This window comes from Rhipicephalus sanguineus, chromosome 4, assembly GCF_013339695.2.
Source record: "Rhipicephalus sanguineus isolate Rsan-2018 chromosome 4, BIME_Rsan_1.4, whole genome shotgun sequence".
NCBI lineage: Eukaryota > Metazoa > Arthropoda > Arachnida > Ixodida > Ixodidae > Rhipicephalus > Rhipicephalus sanguineus.
Genome location: NC_051179.1, coordinates 62477113 through 62500785, shown reverse-complemented (window position 1 = coordinate 62500785; position 23673 = coordinate 62477113). Strand labels below are relative to the sequence as shown.

Sequence of the window (23673 nt, the reverse complement as noted above, 5' to 3'; positions counted from 1 at the left end):
ATTTACCCTTTTATTATGTGATCGGGCTTTTTAGCTGCACCACGATGGAGTAAATTGTAAGTGTGTCTGCGCGTTTGAGAAAATAACTGCTCTTTATCCCTCTCTCCCTCCAGTTTCATCAGCCTCCGTTGCAGCGATTTCGCGATATATCGAATCTGAACCGATGTATTCAAATGAGACGCTGCAGGACAAATAAATCTTCATTTGGACATCATATATAGCCGTGTAGAAATAACCACTCAGCATGCCGCCGTTTGCAACCTCTGAGCAAACATATTGCGCGTGGTGCTTCCAAGGGGGATGTTAAGAAAAAAAAATCATTCACGCGTATGTATTCATTCAGGCACCATCTCCCTAGAGTAGAACGTTTCACAGACTGCCATAAAATGAGAGACCGGTTCACCTTCCAAGTCTGAGTTGGTTAAGTGCGAAAATATGCAGGCATAAATAAAATATGTTTGTGCTGGAAAGCACGCTTCCATTATCTCAAAACCTAGCCTGCAAATCTCACCTGGGCTAATTAGTAAGAATGATGTGACAGCGATTCTGGATGCTCTTAGTTTGCATACAAGCATTTCTAGCTGCAGCTCGAATGCTTTTTCTGCAGGCGAAAAGAGTCCAGGATATAAAATGTTATAGAAATAAAGTTTTTTTTTACCCCCGTATTTTCGTCATATTTTATAGTAGCTGATATTATTTGATTATTCCTTAGAGGAAGGAGCGGAAATTGCACAAAACTTATACTTCGTAAGTACACATTGCTCTTGGCGGGGCCGTCATCGGTAATATGTCCAGCCAATGTTGAGATTAGCGGAGAGATTCTCTTATGAATGGTTCTAGCATAAGAGAGCATTTTTTGGGGGGAACTCTGGGCCGGAGCCGTCAGCTGACACTTGTTTGTATGCGGTATAGTACGGGTGGATAGACATATAAGCCGATTCGCCCCGTGTGCTTTGTCTTCGACGGTACGATTGCCGGCCTGAAAGACAAGCCTGAGACGCTCCAGTGCTATCGCTCAAAAACAGGTGGGTCTTAAACAGCTTATATTTGACATTCAACGTGGCGAATCGAAGCTCTCACTCCACCGCTACATTTTCTGATGTCAGTACTTCGCACAGTCGCGAGAAAAAGTTTGGGGACCAACTGGTGCCACAGACATTGTTTCCAGGCTGAATATGTTGTTTGAAGTCAAATGGTACAACCTATGTTCTACCGATGTAATGTTATGAAGTAGTTTTACGCTGTGGAGCAGTGCTTTAAAAATTAAAAAAAAATTGTTCCTGTGGCCGTGGTTCCATAAGTTTTCGCTCGTGACTGTAGTATATATACCGAATATTAAGGTTCCGTAACACCGCCGCTAAATTTTGATAACCGCCGTTTTTGTTCGCTTCAGTTTAGAGTTGTGTCACCGCCTCCTTCTCTCACCGTCGTTTCTGCCGCAGTTCGACCGACCGGTATTGGTCAGACTCACTCCTGTTGCGAAGCGCTTTCCCGTCTCAAGTGACCACAGTTCGAATAAGTGTATAGCTATCGCGCTTGAAAGCGCCATGACTCGTTCCTTTACGTTGCGTTCATGCCGGTCGCGCTAGTCTGAACAAGAGGCTCAGTAATTTCTATTAAGTATGCTTTGTTTTTGTCTTTAGATGCGGGTGAGTTTCAATTTCGGGCTACCAGAACGAATACCATCATCTAGCAGCCAACAAGCTTGCTCTGGCACGATTATCTATGACGTAATTGTATTTCTTTGTAATTTGGATATAACATAATGTGCGACCCCGCGGTGCCCGTTCTTTTGTGCCACAGTCAAGTCGACTGAAATCAACCCACGGTGCGTGTACTATTTCAGTAATGGCCCACCCGAAAGCAGATTCGGCACAAGACTTAAGCGTATTTCACTGGCTTCTCCATTTGCGCAGTCTTCTCATGACAGAGAGCCCGTATTTCCCATGAAATATTTGTCGAACTGCAGCCAGATAAACGAATCATCGTAGCACTAACGGAGAATTTCAACTCTTCTATTCATGTTACTGCTTTACGATGAGCGGAGAAGACTTCTGGAAGGAACACGTCCATACGGGACAGTTCTCTACGCCCTCTATGTCGAGACCCACGGCAGGAACTGCAAGCACTGTCAGGAGACAGCAAACACCTTGTACCACGTGATATGGGGACCCCAAAATAACCAAAGCGTTCCATCTAGCAAGGCGAAAGCCTTAGATGCCTCATCGAACGCGAAAGGTGACCGTCGGCGTCAACATGAATGGTTGAAAAAATACAAAATTATGAAAACTTGGCAACGCGAACAAACGGGACACAGAAGGAGCGGAACACTTTCGTTCGCGCTGCCGAGTTTCCATAATGAATCTATACCAACTAGCCCGCCTATCAACCCTTCTGCAAAAAGTCAAACACCTAGAGCGTCCACTAAAACACTACAAAGTGATGTAAGACGTGACTGAGAGGGAATAAGAAGCATATGTGAAGGTAATTAAGAAGTAATTGAAAAGTAATTGATCAATTAGAATAATTGCGTGTAATTCAAAATGACGTCCAAATTTTACAGGTGTTAAAGCGGTGCGTACGTAATGCCTTTCACCGTCAAGCTCTTTCAGGATGCGGAAGGGACCCTGTGAACCATTAGGGAGTGTGATGTGTGGTGCGCGTTCGAAGTGTGCGCCTTTCAAAAGTGCGCAACATGAAAGAATAGCGCGCGAAAATGGTGGCCACATGAAAGACGACGACGACGTCGAAATAACGTCCAGCACGAGAGCGCGCGGCGCAAAGGTTCGACGGACAAGTGGCCTAATAGGAAGTCACCACGGAGATTTCAGAGTGCCAATAGTTGGGCACCACGAAACTTCAGCATCCCCAATCAGGACGGGACAAGTTGACCCGAGACCGAGGAAAAGCCTGGGTCGAAGAAGAGCCAGGGGAGTTCGAGGATACGTGGCGAGCAGAAGGTTGTCTCCGGACCGGGCGCTGAAGACGGGTAGTCGGGTTGCGGACCCGAGCCTCCAGGGCTTCAACCGGCCGGAGCCTCCTGCCGCCTTGTTCCTGTGCGAGGAGACCTTAACCATGGTACTCGAACACTACCTCAAGGCCTGCGGATTTCCGTTCCGACAGGCAAGCAGCAGCAGTTGGGCTACGGGTCCGAGCTGTGCACCCCAGTGCCTGGGCCTGCTCCTCCGCGCATCTCAAGGGGTCGCCCAGTAGCCACCTTTTCCCCGTCGCAGCCAGCCAGCCCGCGTCCACTCCACAATCGGGAACCACAGCGTTCCAGTTTCTCAAACGTCAGCCGGCATAAACGACATGGTGAGACTGACCACCAGTTATTCCGCCGCTCCGCCGCTCGTCCGCGATGAACTGTAAGGCTTAGTTTGAGCCTCTAAACTTTCATTTTGCTTGTCGTTAGGAGTGTTTTATTGTGTGCATTGACTTTTTTTGTAAAATGTTTAAATTTATCTAGATGCATAGTTGTTGGCTTTATTTGTTTATTGAATGTTTTGTGTGGTTTCTGTTAAACAAACGGCCTTGTCCTTATTAAAACTCTCGGAGGCTCAGCCACAGAGAGCTACTACCAACAATAAGAAGAACCTGCATCACAGGGAGGAAACTGCTCAGAAGAAAATCCGAAACGAATTTACGAGGCACTGATGTTTTCACAGAGCACCTAAGACCAGCTTTGGCCGGTAGACAGAGTCCAAGCGTCGACTACAGTGAGCCATGACCATAGGCGTGCGCACGGGGGGAGGGGGGGGGGGCGCCCCCCTATTCATCTAAGAGGGGGGCGCAAAGTCAGCCCCACACATTGATATAATAGGAAGAGGGGGTCGCTGCGACTTGAAGGGGGGCGCAATGGCAGCGCCATCATCATCATCATCAGCCTGTCTACGCCCACTGCAGGGCAAAGGCCTCTCCCATGTTCCGCCAATCAACCTGGTCCTGTGCTTTCTGCTGCCACGTTATACTTACAAGCTTCTTAATCTCATCTACCCACCTAATTTTCTGTCTCCCCCTCACGCGTTTGCCATCTCTTGGAATCCAGTCAGTTACACTTAATGACCACCGGTTATCCTGCCGACGTGCTACGTGCCCGGCCCATATCCATTTCTTCTTCTTGATTTCAACTATGATATCCTTAACCCCCGTTTGTTCCCTGACCCACTCTGCTCTCTTCCTGTCTCTTAAGGTTACACCTATCATTTTCCTTTCCATCGCTCGCTGCGTCGTCCTCAATTTAAGTTGAACCCTCTTTGTAAGTCTCCAGGTTTCTGCTCTGTACGTAAGTACTGGTAAGATGCAGCTGTTATAAACCTTCCTCTTGAGAGATAGTGGTAGACTACCATTCATGATTTGATAATGCTTGCCGAATGAGCCCCATCCCATCCTTATTCTTCTAGTTATTTCACTCTCATGGTTCGGCTCCGCGGTTACTACCTGTCCTAAGTAGACGTACTCCTTTACAACTTCCAGTGTCTCGCCACCTATCGCAAAGCGCTGTTCTCTGACAAGATTGTTCCGCATTACTTTAGTTTTATGCATATTAATTTTCAGACCTACTCTTCTACTTTTCGTACCCAGTTCAGTAATCATGAGCTGTAATTCGTCTCCCGCGTTACTCATCAATGCAATGTCATCAGCGAATCGCAGGTTACTGAGATACTCTCCGTTAACTCTTATCCCTAATTCTTCCCAATCTAGGGCCCTGAAAGCCTCCTGCACACACGCGGTGAATAGCATTGGAGAGATCGTGTCTCCCTGCCGTACGCCCTTCTTTATTGGGATTCTGTCGCTTTCTTTATGGAGGACTATAGCGGCTTTGGATCTGTTGTAGATTTCTTTCATTATTTTTATATAGGCTTCGTTGATGCCCTGATTCCGCAGTGCCTGCATGACTGCTGATGTCTCCACCGAATCAAATGCCTTCTCGTAATCTATGAAGGTTATGTATAGGGGTTGGTTGTACTCCGCGCATTTCTCTATCACCTGATTGATAGTATGAATATGGTCTATCGTTGAGAAGCCTGTACGAAATCCTGCCTGGTCCCTTGGTTGATTGAACTATAATGTCGTATTAATTCTGTTAGCAATTACTTTTGTAAATAGCTTGTAGACAACGGACAGTAAGCTGATGGGCCTGTAATTTTTCAGGTCCTTGACGTCCCCTTTCTTATGGATCAAGATGATGTTGGCATTCTTTCAAGATTCTGGTATCATCCCCGTCGAGAGACACTTCGTATACAGGGTGGGAGGGGGGGGGGCGCTGCGACGAACCTTCGCCCCCCCCCCCCCCCCCCTTGAAGGGGAACCCTGCGCATGCCTATGGCCATGACTACCTAGAATGAGGAGGCCATGCACCTGAGGGCGAAGCAAACGTGCGCCTAGTCACAAATTAACTTTTATTTCTCGCTCTCCTTTTGAGTTTCGTTCGTCTTTTCAGTTCTTTTCACTTCCTGTTTCCCCACGGCCGCATGGGCCCCAGGATGGGCCACCTGTTGTACTTGTCGGATGCGAAGAACTCTTTGATGTTGGGCAGTTCCTCGAATCTCTTCAGGTATTCCGCTATGTTCGGGTATGGCTCCATGGCATCCGGCTTGAATTCCCGGTGCCAGTCGAACCCTTCGTACAGCATGAAGTCGACGTAGGTCAGCCTGTCCCCGAGAGCCCACTTATTGTCACTCAGGTGCTTCTCCCAAGGTTCGAGTACGTAGCCCATGTTTTCGGCGTACCACTCTAGGCCTCCCTTGCAGCCCGGCACGTTGGTCGCTTGGTACGGTATAGCCAGAAACATGTCCCGGGCCTGCTGCTCGAGTACGTCCAGCTCCGTGGTCTCCTGGTCATCTCTGCGCAGTGGACACAAACAATTAGGAGTCATCTTTCATCAGTCATGTCATCTTTTACTTTTAGTGGCACGATCAATGAGTGACACTCCTGCTCCTCATCCGAGCACTTCCGGCCGATCACTTGCTTCCGGTTTCCCGAACATTCAGAATATGTGTTTTCAAAAATAAAACTGATACGAAATCGATGGTTCATGGTTCAAGTTTTCACGCGAAGGAAATAGCCAACATTTTAATTTCACTATTCGAATACCTTTTCGTTTCATGTTTGCCTTCGCTTGTCTGGTAAGCTGATGTCAGGAGTTTTTTTTTTTTTTTTTAAAAAAAAGGGTTCCTTCTGCGATGTTTTACTAAACCTCGTTTATCGTAACACTCTTGTATCGTTGGTTCTTTCCCTCGTGTTTTGCATTTGCTACTCGTGTTTTTGTTTCATGTGCACTTTTTGCATCTTGCTACTTCTTGGTTTCAAGACACCCGCTTCTTTCTTTTCTATCATTCAACGAACTGTCACTAGCACGCTTTTCTATCAGTCATCGTGTCCTACTTGTACTGTCTAGACTTTATCGCTTGGAACGAAAATACATCGGCAGCCAGAGCACACATGCACTTTGTTATCGGACAAAGCTTCTTATCAGGTCTTACGGTGGCACGGGCTGACAGGTCTCTAGGTTCTATCTCAGGTTATTTTTGGCAGCACTAGTGCCACTAGACATCATATGGCGCAGTGTAGGCCCAGTGAACTTTTAAATGAACGCAAAAAGGGAATACTAAGTGAAGCTGGTTGGCAAGTACTATCACAGGATTGCAAACTGCAGGAAAGCCAGAAACGAGTTGCGACGTCGCATTGGAGTTTCCGTGACTCTATGATACGTTATAAGTTTTCGCTACTTCAGCTCGATATCTGCCGGCTCTTTGTGGATAACAAAAAAATGTAGCGTTGTCCATCGTCTAAAAGTATATGTGACTGTACATTGTCCAGGCAAATGTACAAACTCCCAGTTTTGCAGCATATGATTTGCGATTGGCGATGGTGGCACCATTTTACACAGTATACGCGCTCTGAGTCATGACATAGCATATTATTAATCACCCGAGAGTTTGACCTGCAGCATCAGTAAGGTGAGAGCCGTGCATTAGAGTGCACCGTTTAACAGTGGACGGTATTGTGCATTACGTTCTAAAAGAACCAATGTCTAATCCTAGCACGTTTTCATAACATTGTTTTCTTACAGAAATGCCCTAAACACAAAAAAGAGAGAAATACTTCATCTCTATTGCCACACTCATGTGTACTGTCAAGCTGCTGCAACTCGAAATTCGATAAAGAAAGCATTAATGCTGGTTCTCTTGTTTGCCTAATAAACACTCTTGTATTTGACTTCGTTTTCATGCAAGGCCGATGGGTATCACCTTAGCGGTGACAATTGAGCGTTGAGGCGTTCGCTCAACACTTGCGAACTTGACACGCCATTGGTCAGGCCGCGGGATTAGGCCGGAGAGACAGGCAGCCCACTGTGGAGCTTGGCGTATCAGGCTTGCATAGCGAGTAGTATAGTTTAGTCCTCTCCTCTTTGCATTTACCGGGTTCCCGAAATAAGCATTCAGCCTTTACCCTAACTCATATTATGCTGTCAAGACCGTTGTAGTCGCCGAGATCATACTAAAGACTCTGGACTAGATAGAGGTCCCTCCCACATGCTTAACGTTTAATTTTTAATAATATGTTTTCTCTCTCAGGTCGACTTCACAAAGCTTTCTTGTTCGTAATAATAAGAAGAAATAGACTTCATTGTGAAAAATGGGAGAGCAGTTTAGTTTTGGTGGCTTCAGGTGGCGGCTCGGAGTCCCTGGACTCGGACGGCATCCTCGGCCGGCCGGACGGCCCAAAGCTGGTCGAATTCAGCTCCGAGCTTTTGAGGGCCGCCTCCCAGCGGCGGCGGCGCAGACGGCGTAAGCTGCTTCTTTTTCTTTGTTTTTTGTCATCGTCAGGCCATCTTCGTGTACAAAAGGCCCGTCCACGGGATTAAAAAGAATCGGCTCTTACGAGTCTGCAGCGTAAAAACACTTTTATGATAGCGGGGCCCTGATGTCCGCTCTCGTCATACGTTGAGAGATCGGTGGCTCACCTGCCGGCCAGGTCGTGCTTCCTGCCCAGGTAGCGAAGAATGGCGACGCTCTGGGTGATCTTGACGTCGTCGTCCACGTAGTACGGGATGTTTGGGAAGGGAAAGCCCAGGGTGAACTTCTCCCGCAGCCACGCTTCGCGGCTGTACTCCGGCGGCGGCCCGTGCGGGTAGCGCTTGTCTTCGAACTCCACGCCCTTGTAGATGAGCAGGTTCCGCAAGGGCTGTCCCAGCGAGCGAATGTTCCAGTAGGCGAGCAAGGGTTTCATGCTTTCTAGCTGGGCGTCGAGAAAAGAGTAAACACTGTTAGGTGAGCCATAGCCGACTTTCAGATTAGATTCTTGCACGCTAAAGAACAGCACGCTACCCAGTGTCTTCGAGGCTGCCACAATATGCTTTTACACTGTGGATTGCACGACTTCAGTATCAAAGGCTTCAGATTTGATCATTCAGATTTGAAGCTGAAGTGTCGTTCCTTATGACCCAGTTGAAGCGCATCAGTGATTTCGAAGACACAAGGTGCTATAGGACGTAATATGAAGGGGCTCGCAAGCAATGTTTACTGCTGCTACTACTACTACCACCATCGCTACTACTACTACTACAGTACTAAAGCTAGTGCTGTTAGTGCTGCTGCTACTACACAACTGCTACTACCAAAACCACTACTACTACTACTACTACTACTACTACTACTACTACTACTACTACTACTACTACTACTACTACTACTACTACTACTACAAGGGCAAACCATTTAAAAAAGACTCTTTTTCTAGTATCGTGAAGTTAGCGGGCAGCTCCATTAAAAGATCGGTCCTACGCACGTTTGTCGCAAGCCGTCGGAGACGAGTATCACTGAGGACGTCCTAGAGACAGCGGAGAAACGTTTACCGCTTTATTTACGGTCGTCTAACGCTGACGTTTCGTCCACAGGTCGCGCAGATACGCTCACTTGCAGTGGAGATATGTGTGCTTTACGACCTGCGGTGTCGCGGCTGTTCCTTCTCCTCCTCGTAGCAGAAGCGACGTGAATGGACGATAACGGTAGTGTTCCAAGTTTACTCCGTAATTAAGGAGACCAGGCGAAACGGCCAGGTCAGCTTCTGTATTGTCGTCAAGTACGTACGTCCTTATACTTGTTGTGTACGTGCCTCCAGCCGATCTAAGTATGTCGCCACAAATTCAACATCCCCTCCCTTATCTTGTGACTAAATGTCCGAGCAACTCTAAGTAAAAAAAAGGTAAAACAAGTAAGCGGCATCGTAGTTCTTAGTTTCATCATTAAAGAAATAAAATAGAAGTAGTGGCGTTCAACTATTTCTGCGGCGCACTGAACGCAAATATATTGCTACTTTCAGTAGCGGTTTCTCCCGTCATCTTCTCCCTAAACAACTTCGCTGTAAGCTGCGTAATGTCTAGGGGGCATTTTTTACAAACCCGCTGTACCATTAACTAACAGTAAACTCGATGTATACGCTCACTCGCTCAAGTCACAGGCAGCGTCATGACGCACTCTAAAGACAGAAAGAAAAAGAGTCATTTGACTCTTTTTTGACTCCAGGTATATGACTCCACGTACATGACTCTTTAAAGAGACTCGTGTACTCTCTTTGGAGATCACTATACTTTCTTCGGAGAGTCGTGTGACGCACAAGAGAGTTAACGCGTCTCTTTAAAGGGGTCATGAACCACTTTTCCAAGTAATGATCTAATGATCTCAGTATCGGAGTGTACTGCCTCCCGAATCGATTGCCACAAAAATTTCTCGAATCCGTCAAGAATCAGCGGAATTACGGGGGTTTGGCGCACGCTTCCAGCGCTTTCTCTCTTTTCTCGTGCCGACGAGCGCACTGGAAGCTAGACAGGGAGGGATGGCATGGGGGAAAGAAGTTACGTCAGCGCGCGTCATGAAACGCGATCGCTCTCCCGCTGTGGTTCGCTTGCGCGAGTGCGGCTACCGTGTACTGAGGAGTGCGGCGCCGGCAAGTGGCGGCACCCCGCGGCAAGAAGCGCATCTGATCCGAACGCCGCTCTCGATTTACGTCGGCTATCGGCCAATAAGCATGCTATGTCTCTTGCGACGTAAAGGGACAGATCCGCGACGTAAACGGACGGACGCCCCGCCCACCGACGAGAGTGAGAACCGGCCTCTGTTTGAAAAGAGGGTGCCTGGGGAAACGGCAACTTCGCGCTCCGCTTGTGGCCATTACGCGGCGCGCACGACTGTAATATTTGGCAGAGCAGTTCATAGCCGTGTCAGCTTTCCGCAGGATGTTTTTTTTTTTTCAACAAGCCCAAGGGGTGCTTCATGACCCCTTTAACGAGATTCATGTACGTGTCAAGTCAGGACTCACCGGAAAGAGAAGCACGTGCGTTCTTGTTTCTTGGAGTGCGAGCGCCGGAAGCGTCGTTCATTACTTTGGACATTCACCTAACGAATACCGCACAAGTAAGGATTAATGATAAAGGACTTCTTACGATTACAAATCGCCGAAGACGGAACGTTTCTGGAGATTGGTGTAGAGCCACCTTTCCGGGCCAATGGTCGAAACAGCTTGGCCCCACCGAATTGCAATAATAGCTCTGCGAACGACAGGTGATTGAACCAGATGGTATAAGTATAGAGTCAGTTGTTCTAAGTAGTGAAGACAGGCGCGTGGACACTCACATAGGCGAGGGGAAACGAGCAGAGGGAGAGAGAGAGAGAACACTTTATTTATTACAAAACTAAGAACTCGGGCGGGTCCTCCAGTGCGGGGCTACCGCTGGCTTTGCCGTAGCTCCGATTGCCCAGTCCTCCAGCCGCTCTTGGCAGTCAGACTGCGGGTTGAGCAGGGTGGGCTATGTTCCTGTTAGTGTCCGTAATTCTTTTTAGTGAGAGATCGTAGAGCCTGTAAAAAACCAAATGGTGTGCAGTAGGTGACCTTTGTGTTTACAATGTGGGCAATTGTAGGTAGGCTAGATAGTGGGGTAGGATTTGTGTAGGAGAGATGCAACACATAGGCCGGAATAGCGCTTGAAAAATCGCGCAGCAGGGGAAAAAATTCGGCGGCCAGTGGCACTGTATTGCTGAGCATATGTACGAATTCTCTTGCGCCACTATGTGACCTTTCAGTTCGCGTGTTGCCTGTTCCCCACTAGATCTTTCTTTTGTTTCGTCCAGCGCTTTTTTGAAAGCTTCCTAAATAATTATTTAACTGTTTTTAATGCCGCTATAACCCCTATTGTTTGGTGAACTTTTGGTTGACTTGGTAGACTTTAGGTTAACTTTTGGTCGTAACTTGCATAGATTGCGTGTACACACAACATCCTCACCGTCGCCCTCTTCTATAGGTCAACTGATGAGTGAAAGAAGACTGTGGGTATGGGCCATCGTGATGGCACATACCTACTCCTTCCGAGTCCAACACTTCGGTACTAACCACCAAACGTCACTAATTGAGTTTTAATTAACTAAACACGGGGCTAACTCAACTTTCTCGTCACTCAACGTAATCTTCATTAACCAGTGTATCCTATACAACCATGAACTAGAACCATTACTATCTTTTTATGAGGGTTTTCCTTTATTTATCAGACTTTCGTTACACCTTTTATGGCGCTATCTTGGAGTCCAGAGAGGTCAACCTCTCCGCTAAAGCCTTATGTCGCTAGAAGCTAGCACCATAAAATTATGAATTCACCCTGAGGACCAGCTCCGGTTGGTGGACAGGGCTCGAGCGTCAGCTGCAAGCCATGGCTACCTGGAATGAGGAAGTCACCCACCTCTGGGCGAAGAGCACGCGCGCCTGGTCCCTCAATAAAGTTTAATTCTCTCTCTCGATCATGCTTGCCGTCCTCCTGCGCGCAGGAAGCTGTAAGAAAGAGTCTTTGTTTTCTCCAGCAGTGGAGTTTTGCTAAGCGCCCGTAGGTGTGTCCTCATTCCAGGACTCCCGCAGCGTTAGTTGTCCGAGTATCGCGCGTTCAAGCGGAAGGTCTGGTCCTCCCATTCTGTACTGGACAGCGCAGCCTCTCGCTTCTCTGGCGTGGCGTTGTGCACAATGGGTACCGCTCTGGCATCTCCAGGTTGTATGGTATTCTGCGGACTTGTGACCGCAAAGGAAGTCGATGTGAGTACGGCCACGGCAAGAAGCTGCTGTGGCCGTACTCAGATTGGCCAAGGCGGGAAAGGGGTTTGTGTTCGCGGTACAGTGTAGAGGATGGGGGCCGTGCGAAACCAGCACAACTATTTCCGCAGTGCCGCCGCCTGTCATTTATGTTGCAAGCGGTCGTCATCACCAGACCGTCAACGTGATCGTGACATCGTCGCGAGGTTGTCCATTCATACTATGCAATATTGTTACGTCTACGAAAGGGTTTATTTAGCTGCGAAGTACCGGTAGACGCGAAGGTGTTGAACAAACGCGCCCCGGAGGCCTTTCTTGTTCTTGTTCTTGTTTGCCTTCAACTATGGCTCACACCCACTGCGGGGGATTGGCCAAGAAGTGAGTGGTTTTATAACATGTTAGAATACTTTAGAAAGGAGGTTACAGAATAGAAACTTCACAAGTTTGATAGAAAATTTTGGCGCTCGATCAAATATGAATATATATAGTAATAATGAAATAAAAAAAAAATCAATGGCCGAATCTTTAAAAATATATCCATGTCTCGACACACAAGGATAATAATATAGATTATCTAGTTAACCGATTGGTTTCATTGAGGTAATCCCGCACAGCCACGCAAACCTTCGCATTGGAGAACCCGGAAATAGAGGCTCCAAAAGACAAAATCACAGGCACAGATAAATTCAATCCTATAGCACGTAAAGGTGTTTCCAAAAGGATTTTTCGTGCTGTAGTATATCGCCTGCAGGTCAGAAAGAAATGATCAATAGTTTCTAGCTCACCACAGAAAGCGCACAGTGGAGAAGGTGCCTGAGCAGACCTGTGTTGATAGAAATTTAGTTTCGGTACACGACAGCGCAGTCTCGTAATTGACACTTCCAGTTTACGGGTTTGACAAAATGACCGCCGCCAAGGATATAATAAGTGCCGATATTCTGTGGAACTTGTCAGTGCTGTGTCTGCAAAGGCTTCCATAATGCTACGCCTGCGAAATCGCGCAGCCGTCACATAAGCGGATGTTGGAAAATAAGGTAAAATCGGTCCACTGATCGACGACTTCGCTAAAGAATCGGCAATTTCATTTAGCAACAACCCTTTGTGTCCAGGAACCCAAACTAAGCGAACTTTTCTCAAATGCGCGGGTACCAGTGCACGAAACGCCTTTATTACGTAGGATTCAGCCCCAGCAGAAAGTGCAGCACAGAGAGATAGAGAATCTGTAATTATAACGGCAGATTTAATTGCCGAGTTTAACTTGCGCAATGCGAGCACAACTGCCAGAAATTCAGCCACAAAAACGGGTATGAAATCGGGTAGTCGAAGGGAATACGACCAATCCAAATTCGGGCTAAATATACCGACACCTGACTTTTCGTCACACTGTGATGCATCTGTAGCAATAATAACGCTAGTTCTAATGCTCTGCAGGTGTTCTTGTAGTAAACCGTCTAAAGTATGATGGGGGAGTAATTTTGCATTATTAGGAAAAATATCATCAAATTGAATATCAATAGGTTCCGAATTATCACGAGTAGGGGTTATATCGCAGATACGTACATTCAGAGGGTCCAGTAAACGTTGTACAAATATAATTTGTGGTGTGTGAAACCGCGGCCATCTAGCCCCAAAAAATAATTCCGGATTGGAAATAAAAACTGTTTCTGATTGTCGTAGTGGTGACTCGTAAATTCTTAAGAATGTCTGAACAGTCAGAAGGCGAAAGCGGCATGGAAGGGAAGGAACCCTCGATTCTAAATACAAAACATGGTTAGAAACCGTTTTAGGGAGGCCGAGGCATAAGCGTAGCGCCTCTCTTTCCAAAAGAATTAGCGGCCGTATCTTGTAAGCTGGAGCACCAGAGAATAGTACGCAACCAAATTCCAAAATAGGGCGAACGTACATGCGATAAATCATTATTAGTGTGTCTCTTCTCATACCTGTGCGGTAGTTGCTAAGCCTACGCAACATGCCAACAGCACGCGCACCTTTTCCAGCAGTATATTCGATGTGGGGTCGCCAGTTAAGGAATGGATCATAAATTACCCCAAGGTACTTAATAGACTCCACCTGTGGTATGTCCTCATAATGATAACTCAGTGAGATGTGCACAGGGAATTGCAGTGGAAAAACAAGAAGGGCACATTTACTCGGATTAAGCAGAAAGTGATTGTGATCGAGCCAGTTCTCCAGGGTATTAAGGTAATGCTGCATCCGTTCATATAATGTCTGGATATTATCTGCCATTGCAAAGAAAGCGATATCGTCAGCATACACATACGTTGTTATTTCCTCGTGTCGTGGAATGGTGCTCATTAGTATATTAAATAGCACCGGGGAAAGCACTGAGCCTTGCGGTACTCCTCTCGTTTGTGTGTGAGTATTCGATGAAAAGCCGCGTTTGAAACAATAAAATTTTCTGTCCATAAGGAATTTCCTAATCCACGCTACTATGTATGCCGGAAAATTGAGATATTCCAATCGATCTAATAAAATACCATGTTTTACAGTATCATATGCTTTAGCGATGTCTAAAGTAACTAAAGCCGCATATTGATTACGTAGTCTTGCTAAGTGTATACGACTTTCTAAATCAACATGAGCATTCCAAATTGAACAACCAGCCCTGAATCCAATTTGACAGGGGCTTAGAATGGATCTCTCGTCAATAAAACCATTGATTCGAGTATGGATAATTCTCTCAATCAATTTCACTAGATTTGATGTCAAGGCGATTGGCCTTATGTTATCCAAAATATACCCTCCATCTTGTTTCTTAAGCAACAATATAATTTTAGCAACTTTCCATTCTAACGGTATCCATGCGTTCTTTAAGGAATAATTCACAAGTTCTAAAAGAACGTTAGGCGATTCCTGAAGTAACACTTTTAACATTGAATTCGTAATTCCATCTGGTCCAGGAGCTGTGTTCGGTAAACATAGTACATTCTGACTCAATTCATATAAAGAAATTTCCGGAAATTCAAGCGAAGATACCGACATGTCGCGGATAGCCGACAGATTAGTAGTAAATCGACGTTCTAAACCTTTGGCTATCTCTTCCAGTGAGGTGTTCATTTCTTGCGGAGTCAAGATACATGATTCTAATGTTAAAGGCGTTGGTAGTACTTTTCTTGTCCGAAGATATGCGAACAAAGCACGCTTATTTTTTGATTTGGAAAGGTAATCGTAATGTCTACTGTCATATTCTTCTTTCGCGCGGTTAACAGTGCGCTTAAATACGCCAGCAAGAAACTGATAGTCTTTCCAATTTGTTGGGCATTGATTATGGAGCAGCTTTTTCCAGGCAGCTTTTCGCCTTCTGTAATCACGCGTACATTCATCATTCCACCAACGAGAAGAGGATCGTTTACTCGATGGGATAACGAACTCTGATTTCTTCCGAGATCCGTCTAGTATTGAGCCAATCTTAGACACAATTTCCTGACTACTGGCATTATGAAGTTTTGAAAGGGCCGAACGCAGACAGCTTTGAAATTTCTTATGATTGACATATATTCGTTCTGGCTGATCTAAAGTTATTATTGGACAAGTAATATCAAAAACTACAGGAAGGTGATCACTGTTAGTGGCAGAATCAACCACGGACCATGACAAAACATTAATTGCATTTGTGCAAAACGTTAAATCTAACACTGAGCGAGCCTGACCTCGAACAAAAGTTACCTGCCCTTTATTCATACACGAGAGATTTTTGTCAATAGTCCACTCCCACAGTCGCCTCCCACATAAATCTGTTCTTAGCCCCCAAGACAAATGATGTGAATTAAAGTCTCCTGTGAGTACAATTTCCTTTCTACAGGCTGTCAAAACGCTGTCAAGGTGGCGCGTACTTTGCACACCGGTGGGGAAATAGCAGTTTATGATCGAAAAAGGGTGGTAACCTGGAAGACACAAATCTAATGCTATAATTTCACATTCAGAGTCCAACATTCTGAAAGAAATTTTCGCCCTATGACATATTTTACTTGATACAAGAATCATTAAACCACCACCACGTGTTTGGCGATCTAATCGAAAAGAACGAAACCCTTGAAGATAGAAATTTTTATCCGGTGTAAGCCAAGTTTCTTGGAGAATTACAATATCAGGATTAATTTGGGTACAAAGGTAATTTAAGTCGGTTGAGGCTGAGAATATAGATCGGCAGTTCCACTGAAGTACCCTCAACTGGCCAATGGTGTTGGGTGCACCGCAGAGGCACTTGCCCCTTCCTTGCTGTTATCTTTGCTCGTATGCGACGATTCACTCTTTTTAGTTTTTGACTTTAGAGCGGCAGAAATAGGAGATCTGGTACGTTTATGAGCTCGAACTTCAATTTCCATATCTGTGGCATCACTTGTGCTTGGCTGAGGCGTGTAACGGTCTGATTGCACTTGTGATACAGACTGCTTAGCCTTATCTACAGGTGTAGAAAGTTTGTCCAGCACTAGGCTATGTAGTTCAGTGGTGTCAATGGTGATAGTTGACTGAGGTGCTGGAGGAACCTGGCTTCCTTGCGTCATCTGATTTGAAATGATTTGGATCAAACATTCAGATAGGTTGGATATTAGCTTATCCATAGCCTTAGTCATTGCCTTCTCCACAGCAGACTCAATTGCCTGTGATAGGTTGGAATCTAGGCTTGAAATGTGGCGTGCTGCAACACCAGAATATCCGAAGGCCCTGTCTTTAACCATGTCAATAGCTTCCCTTCGCGAACAGCGGCGGCGGTCAATGATTTCTAGCACGCGTGCTTCCTGAACACGAGCAGAGCAGTCGGAGTAGTCGGCAGAGTGACTCCCGCCACAGAGACAACACTTTTCTGATGTTGCGGAGCATTCGCTTGAAGAATGGCTCTCTCCGCAGGCGCGGCAACGAATGTTTGATTTGCATCCTCCTGCACTGTGGCCGAACCTCCACCAGTTTTTGCATTGAATTGGACGAGAAGCGAGGGGCTCTACGCGAAAGATGAGAGGCCATAGCTTTATTTCTGACGGGCATGTTGTGCCCACAAATGTCGCAATGACAGATTCAGTAGGGATCCTCTCGTTGTTAACAACGCGACTGCATCGGTACACGGAAATGACGCCTGCTCCAGAAAGCCTGTCTAGGGTCTCAGCTGGACTTAACTTGGAGTCGACGCCCCGTACGAGGCCCTTGGTACACGCAAGGTGAGGCGGAATGAAAGCACTCACCGGGGTTGAAGCAAACGAGGTACACTTAAGCAGATCCTGCACACAGGTCTGGTCCGGTGACCTACACACTATGCCTCCTCGTCCGAATTGACGCACATCGGTGATGGTCTGGAAATGGTTTGACGTGGCTTTAAGTTCCTTCTGGACAGCCTGGGGATTAGTGAGCCTGATGAAGCCTCCGTTTGTAGGCACCAGTGCAACAGGAATGCTGCTGACACCACTGCGGAAAAATGAATCTAACGGTAATTCATTAGACGGTAGTGACGCTGACCAGGCGGATCGCGCCTGACCAGGTGAACTTGTCGACATCGGCACCGAAGAATGAGGTAAATTCAAAAGCAGATAAGCGACTAGAGACCAAAAGAAATAAAACCACTCAATACTCAGCCAACACCGCCACAGCAGCTACTTGCGCGTACGGTGTGATCCACCTTCCTTTCTCGCTAGCCGAACGTCCTCTTCTACTCTAACCTCCCTGTTCCCCACTACACAGATGCTCATACCCAAATCACGTATGCAGTAACAATATCTTTGCTACATAAAAGAAAGAAAATGATGATGATGATGATGATGATGCTCCTTGGATGATGGCACCTACCCACTCAGGGGGATCGGCCAAGAGTCGGGCGGATCATAAAGTCTGAAAATTTTAAGAGCTAAAAGACGTTACTGCGTCTGATTCACCCACAACGTTCACTGATATTGAACGCACTCCAAAGTGGCATCGTGAAGTGGAAGACCGTATCGTGTTTTACTGTACCGTTGTAAACGTCATATTTTGCATTAGATCTAAAAAAATGACTTCAAAACTGGCCGAAACACTCACCATTCGCAAGTCATCCTGTCTCAGCAACAGGCGCTAGGCGACTATTGCAGGCTTTTCTATAGGTGATTTTGCGTAAGACACGTGGGCGCCGCCACCTTGGGCTGTTAAACGAATGTTGCCTTATTTTTGTATGTCGTGACGTGAAATTAAAGGGGCCCTGCAACACTTTTCGAGCATGCTCAAAAAGCGCTGCCGATCGGTAGTCGAGGCTCCCGAGAACACGCGAGCCAAATATTATAGCGATGCGCACGGCCTGGAATTTACAATAAATTCTCAAAGTCAGCTGAAAATCGCTCCCTCTTCTCTCGACAAATGATGTATTAGTCCGCAAAATATGACGCGATTGTCGGCAGTTCCACCATTGGCTGATGTTATAATCACGATAACACCCTCATTATTACTTTCGTTGTTAATTTTGAGTTCAATAAGTAGATAATATGTATGTTTATATTCTGTTATCGCGTTAAAAACACCGAACAAACATTAATATTAGCACTTCCGGTCTCACCGACAGCTCGTCTGCTCGTAGTTGCGTGGTTCCGTTTTCTTCGCCATGCGCAGTGCCGAAAACGTGAATATTTCTGTGCTTTTGACCATCGCCGGTTGCCGTTGAGAGTGGCAGCCGTTCGAGTGTTGCCTCGTCAGCTGAGAACTGCATCGTCGGCACGTTCTCACGACCGACCGAGGCACGGGCGCAGCGTGTCTCCGATAACAATGCTGGCGTCCGGTAATGGCGGCGCTTCGGGGTCGTCTGCCAGTGCCGTCTTACGAGGCGGTGTATCGGAGTATGGGCCGAAACCGATCTCAGCTGTCATTCGTTCCAAACGAGCGCGCACGTTTGCTTCCATGGTTGGCAGAGCGATGAAAACACTACGGCGTTCGAGGTGCACACCCAACATTACCAAACCGACGCGCAGTTTTCAAGCACGCGCGATACACAGCGCGATCGACTCCGCTCGACGAGAACGACGCAAGCCGACCGGAAGTGGCGGCACAGACCACGTGGTTGCGCCGAGACGCCAGAGAGAAAAAAATGAATAAAATGCCGCCGGCGCTGACGTCGCCTCCTCGCACCTCCGCCCTCCCTCCCTCCCCTCACGCCGCGCGCAGCTTTCCGCGCGCTCGCTGCGTTGAGTTGAGAGAGAAAGCTGCGGAACGTGATCTCTATAATTTGGTAACACCACTTAGACTTGACGGATTCGAAAAATTTTTGCGGCATATGGCTCGTGAAGAGTCATACGTCAATAATGGGACTATTCCAATATAACAAAGAAAGGTGTTGCAGGGCCCCTTTAACGAGGTCGCAAAACGTACGACACACCAACCCAACCGTTCTTATGCGTATGCATCTACCGTAGCACTGTTCGTTTAGCCGTTAAAGATACAAAATGGCAAGGCTACAGCCCAAGAATAAGGTATTCAAAGCTTCGCGCTCTTCTCGCCACTGCGCATGCATCGTACGCTATCATATTACGGTCCCCCGTTAAGTGACGGAAATAGCGGGCATACGCAATGAACGCCATCTTTGCGTACGCTATTCTACTGCTGCCTAATATGGCGACACCGAAACCCACCCCTAAAATAGTCTATGTGAAGCACAAAATATGAGAGTGCTGGCGCCCAAGCAAGTATTTCGGAGACCAGAGACCACATCAGGCAACTCTGTAGCGACACTTTAGCTGCGTAAGCTATCCTGCAGGAATAGGCCTTCCTGTTACGTGAAGACGGAAGTAAAATGAACGCGATAGCACGCAGAGCCATTCGCGCAGCTGGCGTTCGCACAGAGAAACCGCGCATACATTGTCGCCGCTGGTTCGGCTTCGCATCCGGGCTTTGTTCAGCTGTGCCTGCTGTGCATGCACTCCTATCTCGTGGGCGTCGGGTGTCTAGGCAGAGGTTTTGGGTGCCTGTTGCCAAGCCGCTCGACTGTAGACTCTGGAGGAGTCGCCGACAGCGGCATGCGTGGTGCGCTACGACACTGAGAGAACACTACGTTACATATCATCTTCCTCTGCAGGGTCTCGTTTCTTTGTTAGACGCGGTCTAACGAATCCAACAGACAAGTATGACCTCGACAATCGCCCATTGTCGGAGGAAAGGGTCTTGGGACACTGGCCGAGACCATCCTCCGCACAAAAGGCTTTGAGAGCGTTGTTGCGTTCCTTGTGGACAACCGGTTCTATAGAGACAGACTTTAAAAAGCCCTGTCGTATCATTCTCCCTTTTTTTATTCTTTTTTTTTCTTTTGCATTGCTTTCCTTTTTTTGTAACATCTCTTTTCTATCACCTTTAATTCTACTCACCCCTTTCACAGCACAGGGTAGCCAGCCGGTCTGAGAACTTGCTAACCTCGTTCTCTTTTCGTCTATTTCTTATTCAAGAAAAGAAGTACAGAGGACTAGCTGTTGTTTTTTTAACTGTAGCGGAGTAATTATGACGCACAATGAAACGAATTAATGTGGACGACAAGAAGCACCATTACCGTCGGTCCACAACATTAGATATAGCGAGGCGTAAAGTAACAACTCATTCGCTGATATCGCCTGGAGATCCGCGAGACAGAATCACGTTTGCTATCACGCTGTTCGATCTGACTTCTTCCTGTACGGGGGCGCGAGGTTACAAATAGTGACATCGGCGAAAATCAGTGCGTGGCATTCTCTGTCTGCCTACAGTCTAGGGCAGGGGTCTCAAACTCACCTCACGCAAGGGCCGGGACTGTGAAGATAGTTGGAGCGGGGGCAAGCGGGAAGGAAAGTTTATACAATATGTCAGCTAACGTTGCCATTTCAAAGGTCTTTCCCATATCTCATGCGTGGGTCATTTCTGAAGGGGATTTGATGTCAGGTTTTCAGAAACATATCAGTACTGATCTACAGAATGTCTGGAATCTTGACGGTGATTCTGAAATGTAGAGTTTTTATTCTACGGTTATATTTTAACCATGGTGACCGCGTGGAGTGTCTCACGAAAAAAAAAAAATCTTGACACCGATCACGTCTGCGTAGCTCATGAACATACTCATTAAAAACAAAAAAAAATATATATAGGAAGAAGAGATTCATTTAGGGGTCGTGTCGCATGTGGCCCGCTGGCCGCGTGTTTGAGACCCCTAGTCTAGGGCGCACCAAATAACCCCGCGCCTTTCAAATTGTCCGTTCGCACAAGGCACAATCAATGGAGTATGGGTATTATTGCCAAGTCGGTATACATTCTATCTGGCACCTGGCCCCGTTTCTCGGCCATATCAACTATTCAGTGTATCTGTTTGCCTATATATTATACTTGCTTGTTCAGAAGTTATGGGTGTCTGTTTCTGGCTGTAGCTCTGTTTCACCTTGCGCTAATTTCCTGCGTCCAATTGTAAACGTCGACTCTTCGTCCTTTATTCGTACCGTGCAGCAAGAATCATCGTCGATCGCGATTCAGAAAAGCGATCTGGATCAGGCCCAACCGCAATTGAATGCGAACGTTTGGCACTGGCATAAAAACGTGCCATTGATTACTCACGAAAAAGAAAAAAATACACCCAGGAAGAGGATAACAAGAACGTATGGGTTTCTTTATTGCAAGTATAATACGTGCTACATACGGCACAATTAAGCACATAAAATATACGAGAAGGCATAATGAAAGCTTCAATATTACTCTAGATTAATAAAAAATTGGATTCTCGTAATCATCTCGGCTTTTAGATCTTTACCTCGCATTCGTAGTGCGCTCATCAGGATTACTGTTTCTTACCCGTGCACGCGTTACCGTTAAGGCCACTTGTTTTCCTATGGTTGCAAGGTTAAAGCACGTCGAAACTCCGCACGCCAACAGCATCTCACAAACGAAATGCCTATCGTTTCGTGTTTCTGCGTTCCTGACTGGCTTCTTCCAATTCAATCGTTCTTTGGCGTTTGGGGCGCCGCACGTCGGCAATCCGAAGTGCCATGGATGGTCCGGGATAAGGGGCCTGCAATTTCACGGTATCCACTGCAAGCGCGATAACATTTTCACATTTTCATAGGCTAGATACGCCCTTCGGAAAAAGGAAAGTACAGGGCAGGCTTGGATATTTTGGTCAGTATTTGTTACGTCTCAACTTGCGGAACCGATAACGATAAGGAAATTTAGAGGAGCAACAGACACTTTACTCGAGACATTGGCGTCACATGTTGCAATGTGTGTTGCAAGGCATCTGGATGCGCGGTGATATATATATATATATATACCGTTAATTCCTGCAAATTTTACTCCGATCAATGTGAACTCTTGGCCACGTGTTACATTGCACTGCTTTTGCTAGACAAAACATTAATGACAACCAACAGACAATCAAGCCAAGAAAAGTACAGGAAAGTATGCTCAAGAGCATTGTACGCGTTATTCAAAAGTTGCAGGTCCAGTCCCTGCCGGCGGTAAGTTGTCTTTTCGTACACTTTAATTTCTTCACATTTATTTGATTACTAAAATAACGTCCCTTATCCTTTTCTTAGTCTGCCTGTCTGTTGGTTGTCATTAATATCGCACTGCTTTAGCATCGTTTCGGTCAAATGACCGTTATTTACAGCAGAGTATTGTCATTATATTCACCGGCGAACAGTGGGCCTGTGACATATGAAAATGTGAAAATGTACGCCTTTCATAAACGACGCCGTGCTTTTATGGAGCGTGTAAAGAACATGCCGCGGTGGTTCAGGTCTACTCCTTCACGTGGCCCCACTTGACCTGTGGTCCCATGAGGGGCCACTTGCTGTACTTGTCCGAGGCGAAGTACTCCTTCAGGTTTGGAAGCTCCTCGAAGCGCCGCATGTAGGCCACCACGACGGGGAATCCCTGGAAGGCCTCGGGCTTGAACTCGTAGTTCCAGTCGAGCGCCTCGTAGAGCAGGAAGTCGACGTAGGTGAGCCGCTCGCCCAGCACCCACAGCTTGCCCTGCAGGTGCTCGTCCCAGAGCCGCAGCTGTCCCATCATGGTCTCCTCGTACTTGGCCCTCTGCTCCTGGAAGTTTGGCGAGTAGCAGACCATGACGAGCCACCAGGCCAGGTCCCTGGCCTGCTGCTCCATCACGTCCAGCTGGGTCGTCTCCTCGTTGTCCCTGCAAGAGACATTTTTTTTTTGTGAAGTACAGTTTGGGTAATGTCGAGGGGAGAGAGAGAGATGTAGTCCCTTTGTACGGCCATAGTGTTTTGCTGCGGACCTCGAGGTCCCTGAAGGGTAACGATGCACTGCATAGATGCACATAGACGAATAACACAAGTACACAAAACGGACAAGGACCTTGCGTTGTTGGTATGACATTCTGAAGGGTAACGATGCCATGAATAGATGCATTGTCTCTGCGTGGTCTCTACGTTTTTGAAACCTCTTCTCTGTGCTTTGCCATCGAAGTTGAAACAGGCCAAAATTGGTCTAAATTGATGCAGATCTCATAGGCTGTGTGGTAAAATCTTCAAATGGTCTGGCAAGGTAGGCGCTTTATGGCACGTTATTAGAATTACGCCTAAAATGTTCTAGTTGTTCTCTAGTATCCGAAACCGAGAGTCGTTTTCAATATCTTATTTCGTTCGTGAGTTATGATTTTTTTAA

The 23673-nt window shown here is 46.7% G+C and overlaps 2 protein-coding genes across 2 annotated transcripts in view; both read right to left on the bottom strand.

Annotated features, from left to right (window-relative positions):
- Positions 1-23673, bottom strand: part of LOC119390090 (glutathione S-transferase Mu 2) — a 302300-nt gene that overhangs the window by 192043 nt on the left and 86584 nt on the right. The gene's annotated exons all lie outside the window — the stretch shown is intronic.
- LOC119391244 (uncharacterized) overlaps positions 5427-23673 on the bottom strand; it is a 32894-nt gene continuing 14647 nt past the window's right edge. The window contains exons 3-7 of the mRNA XM_049415212.1: positions 22790-23182; positions 17271-17490; positions 16433-16598; positions 7967-8345; positions 5427-5843 (exon numbers count right to left, since the gene is read on the bottom strand). Coding sequence (XP_049271169.1) covers positions 5447-5843; positions 7967-8345; positions 16433-16598; positions 17271-17490; positions 22790-23182 — 1555 coding nt within the window. The 3' untranslated portion in view covers positions 5427-5446. The remainder of the gene's footprint in view (positions 5844-7966; positions 8346-16432; positions 16599-17270; positions 17491-22789; positions 23183-23673) is intronic.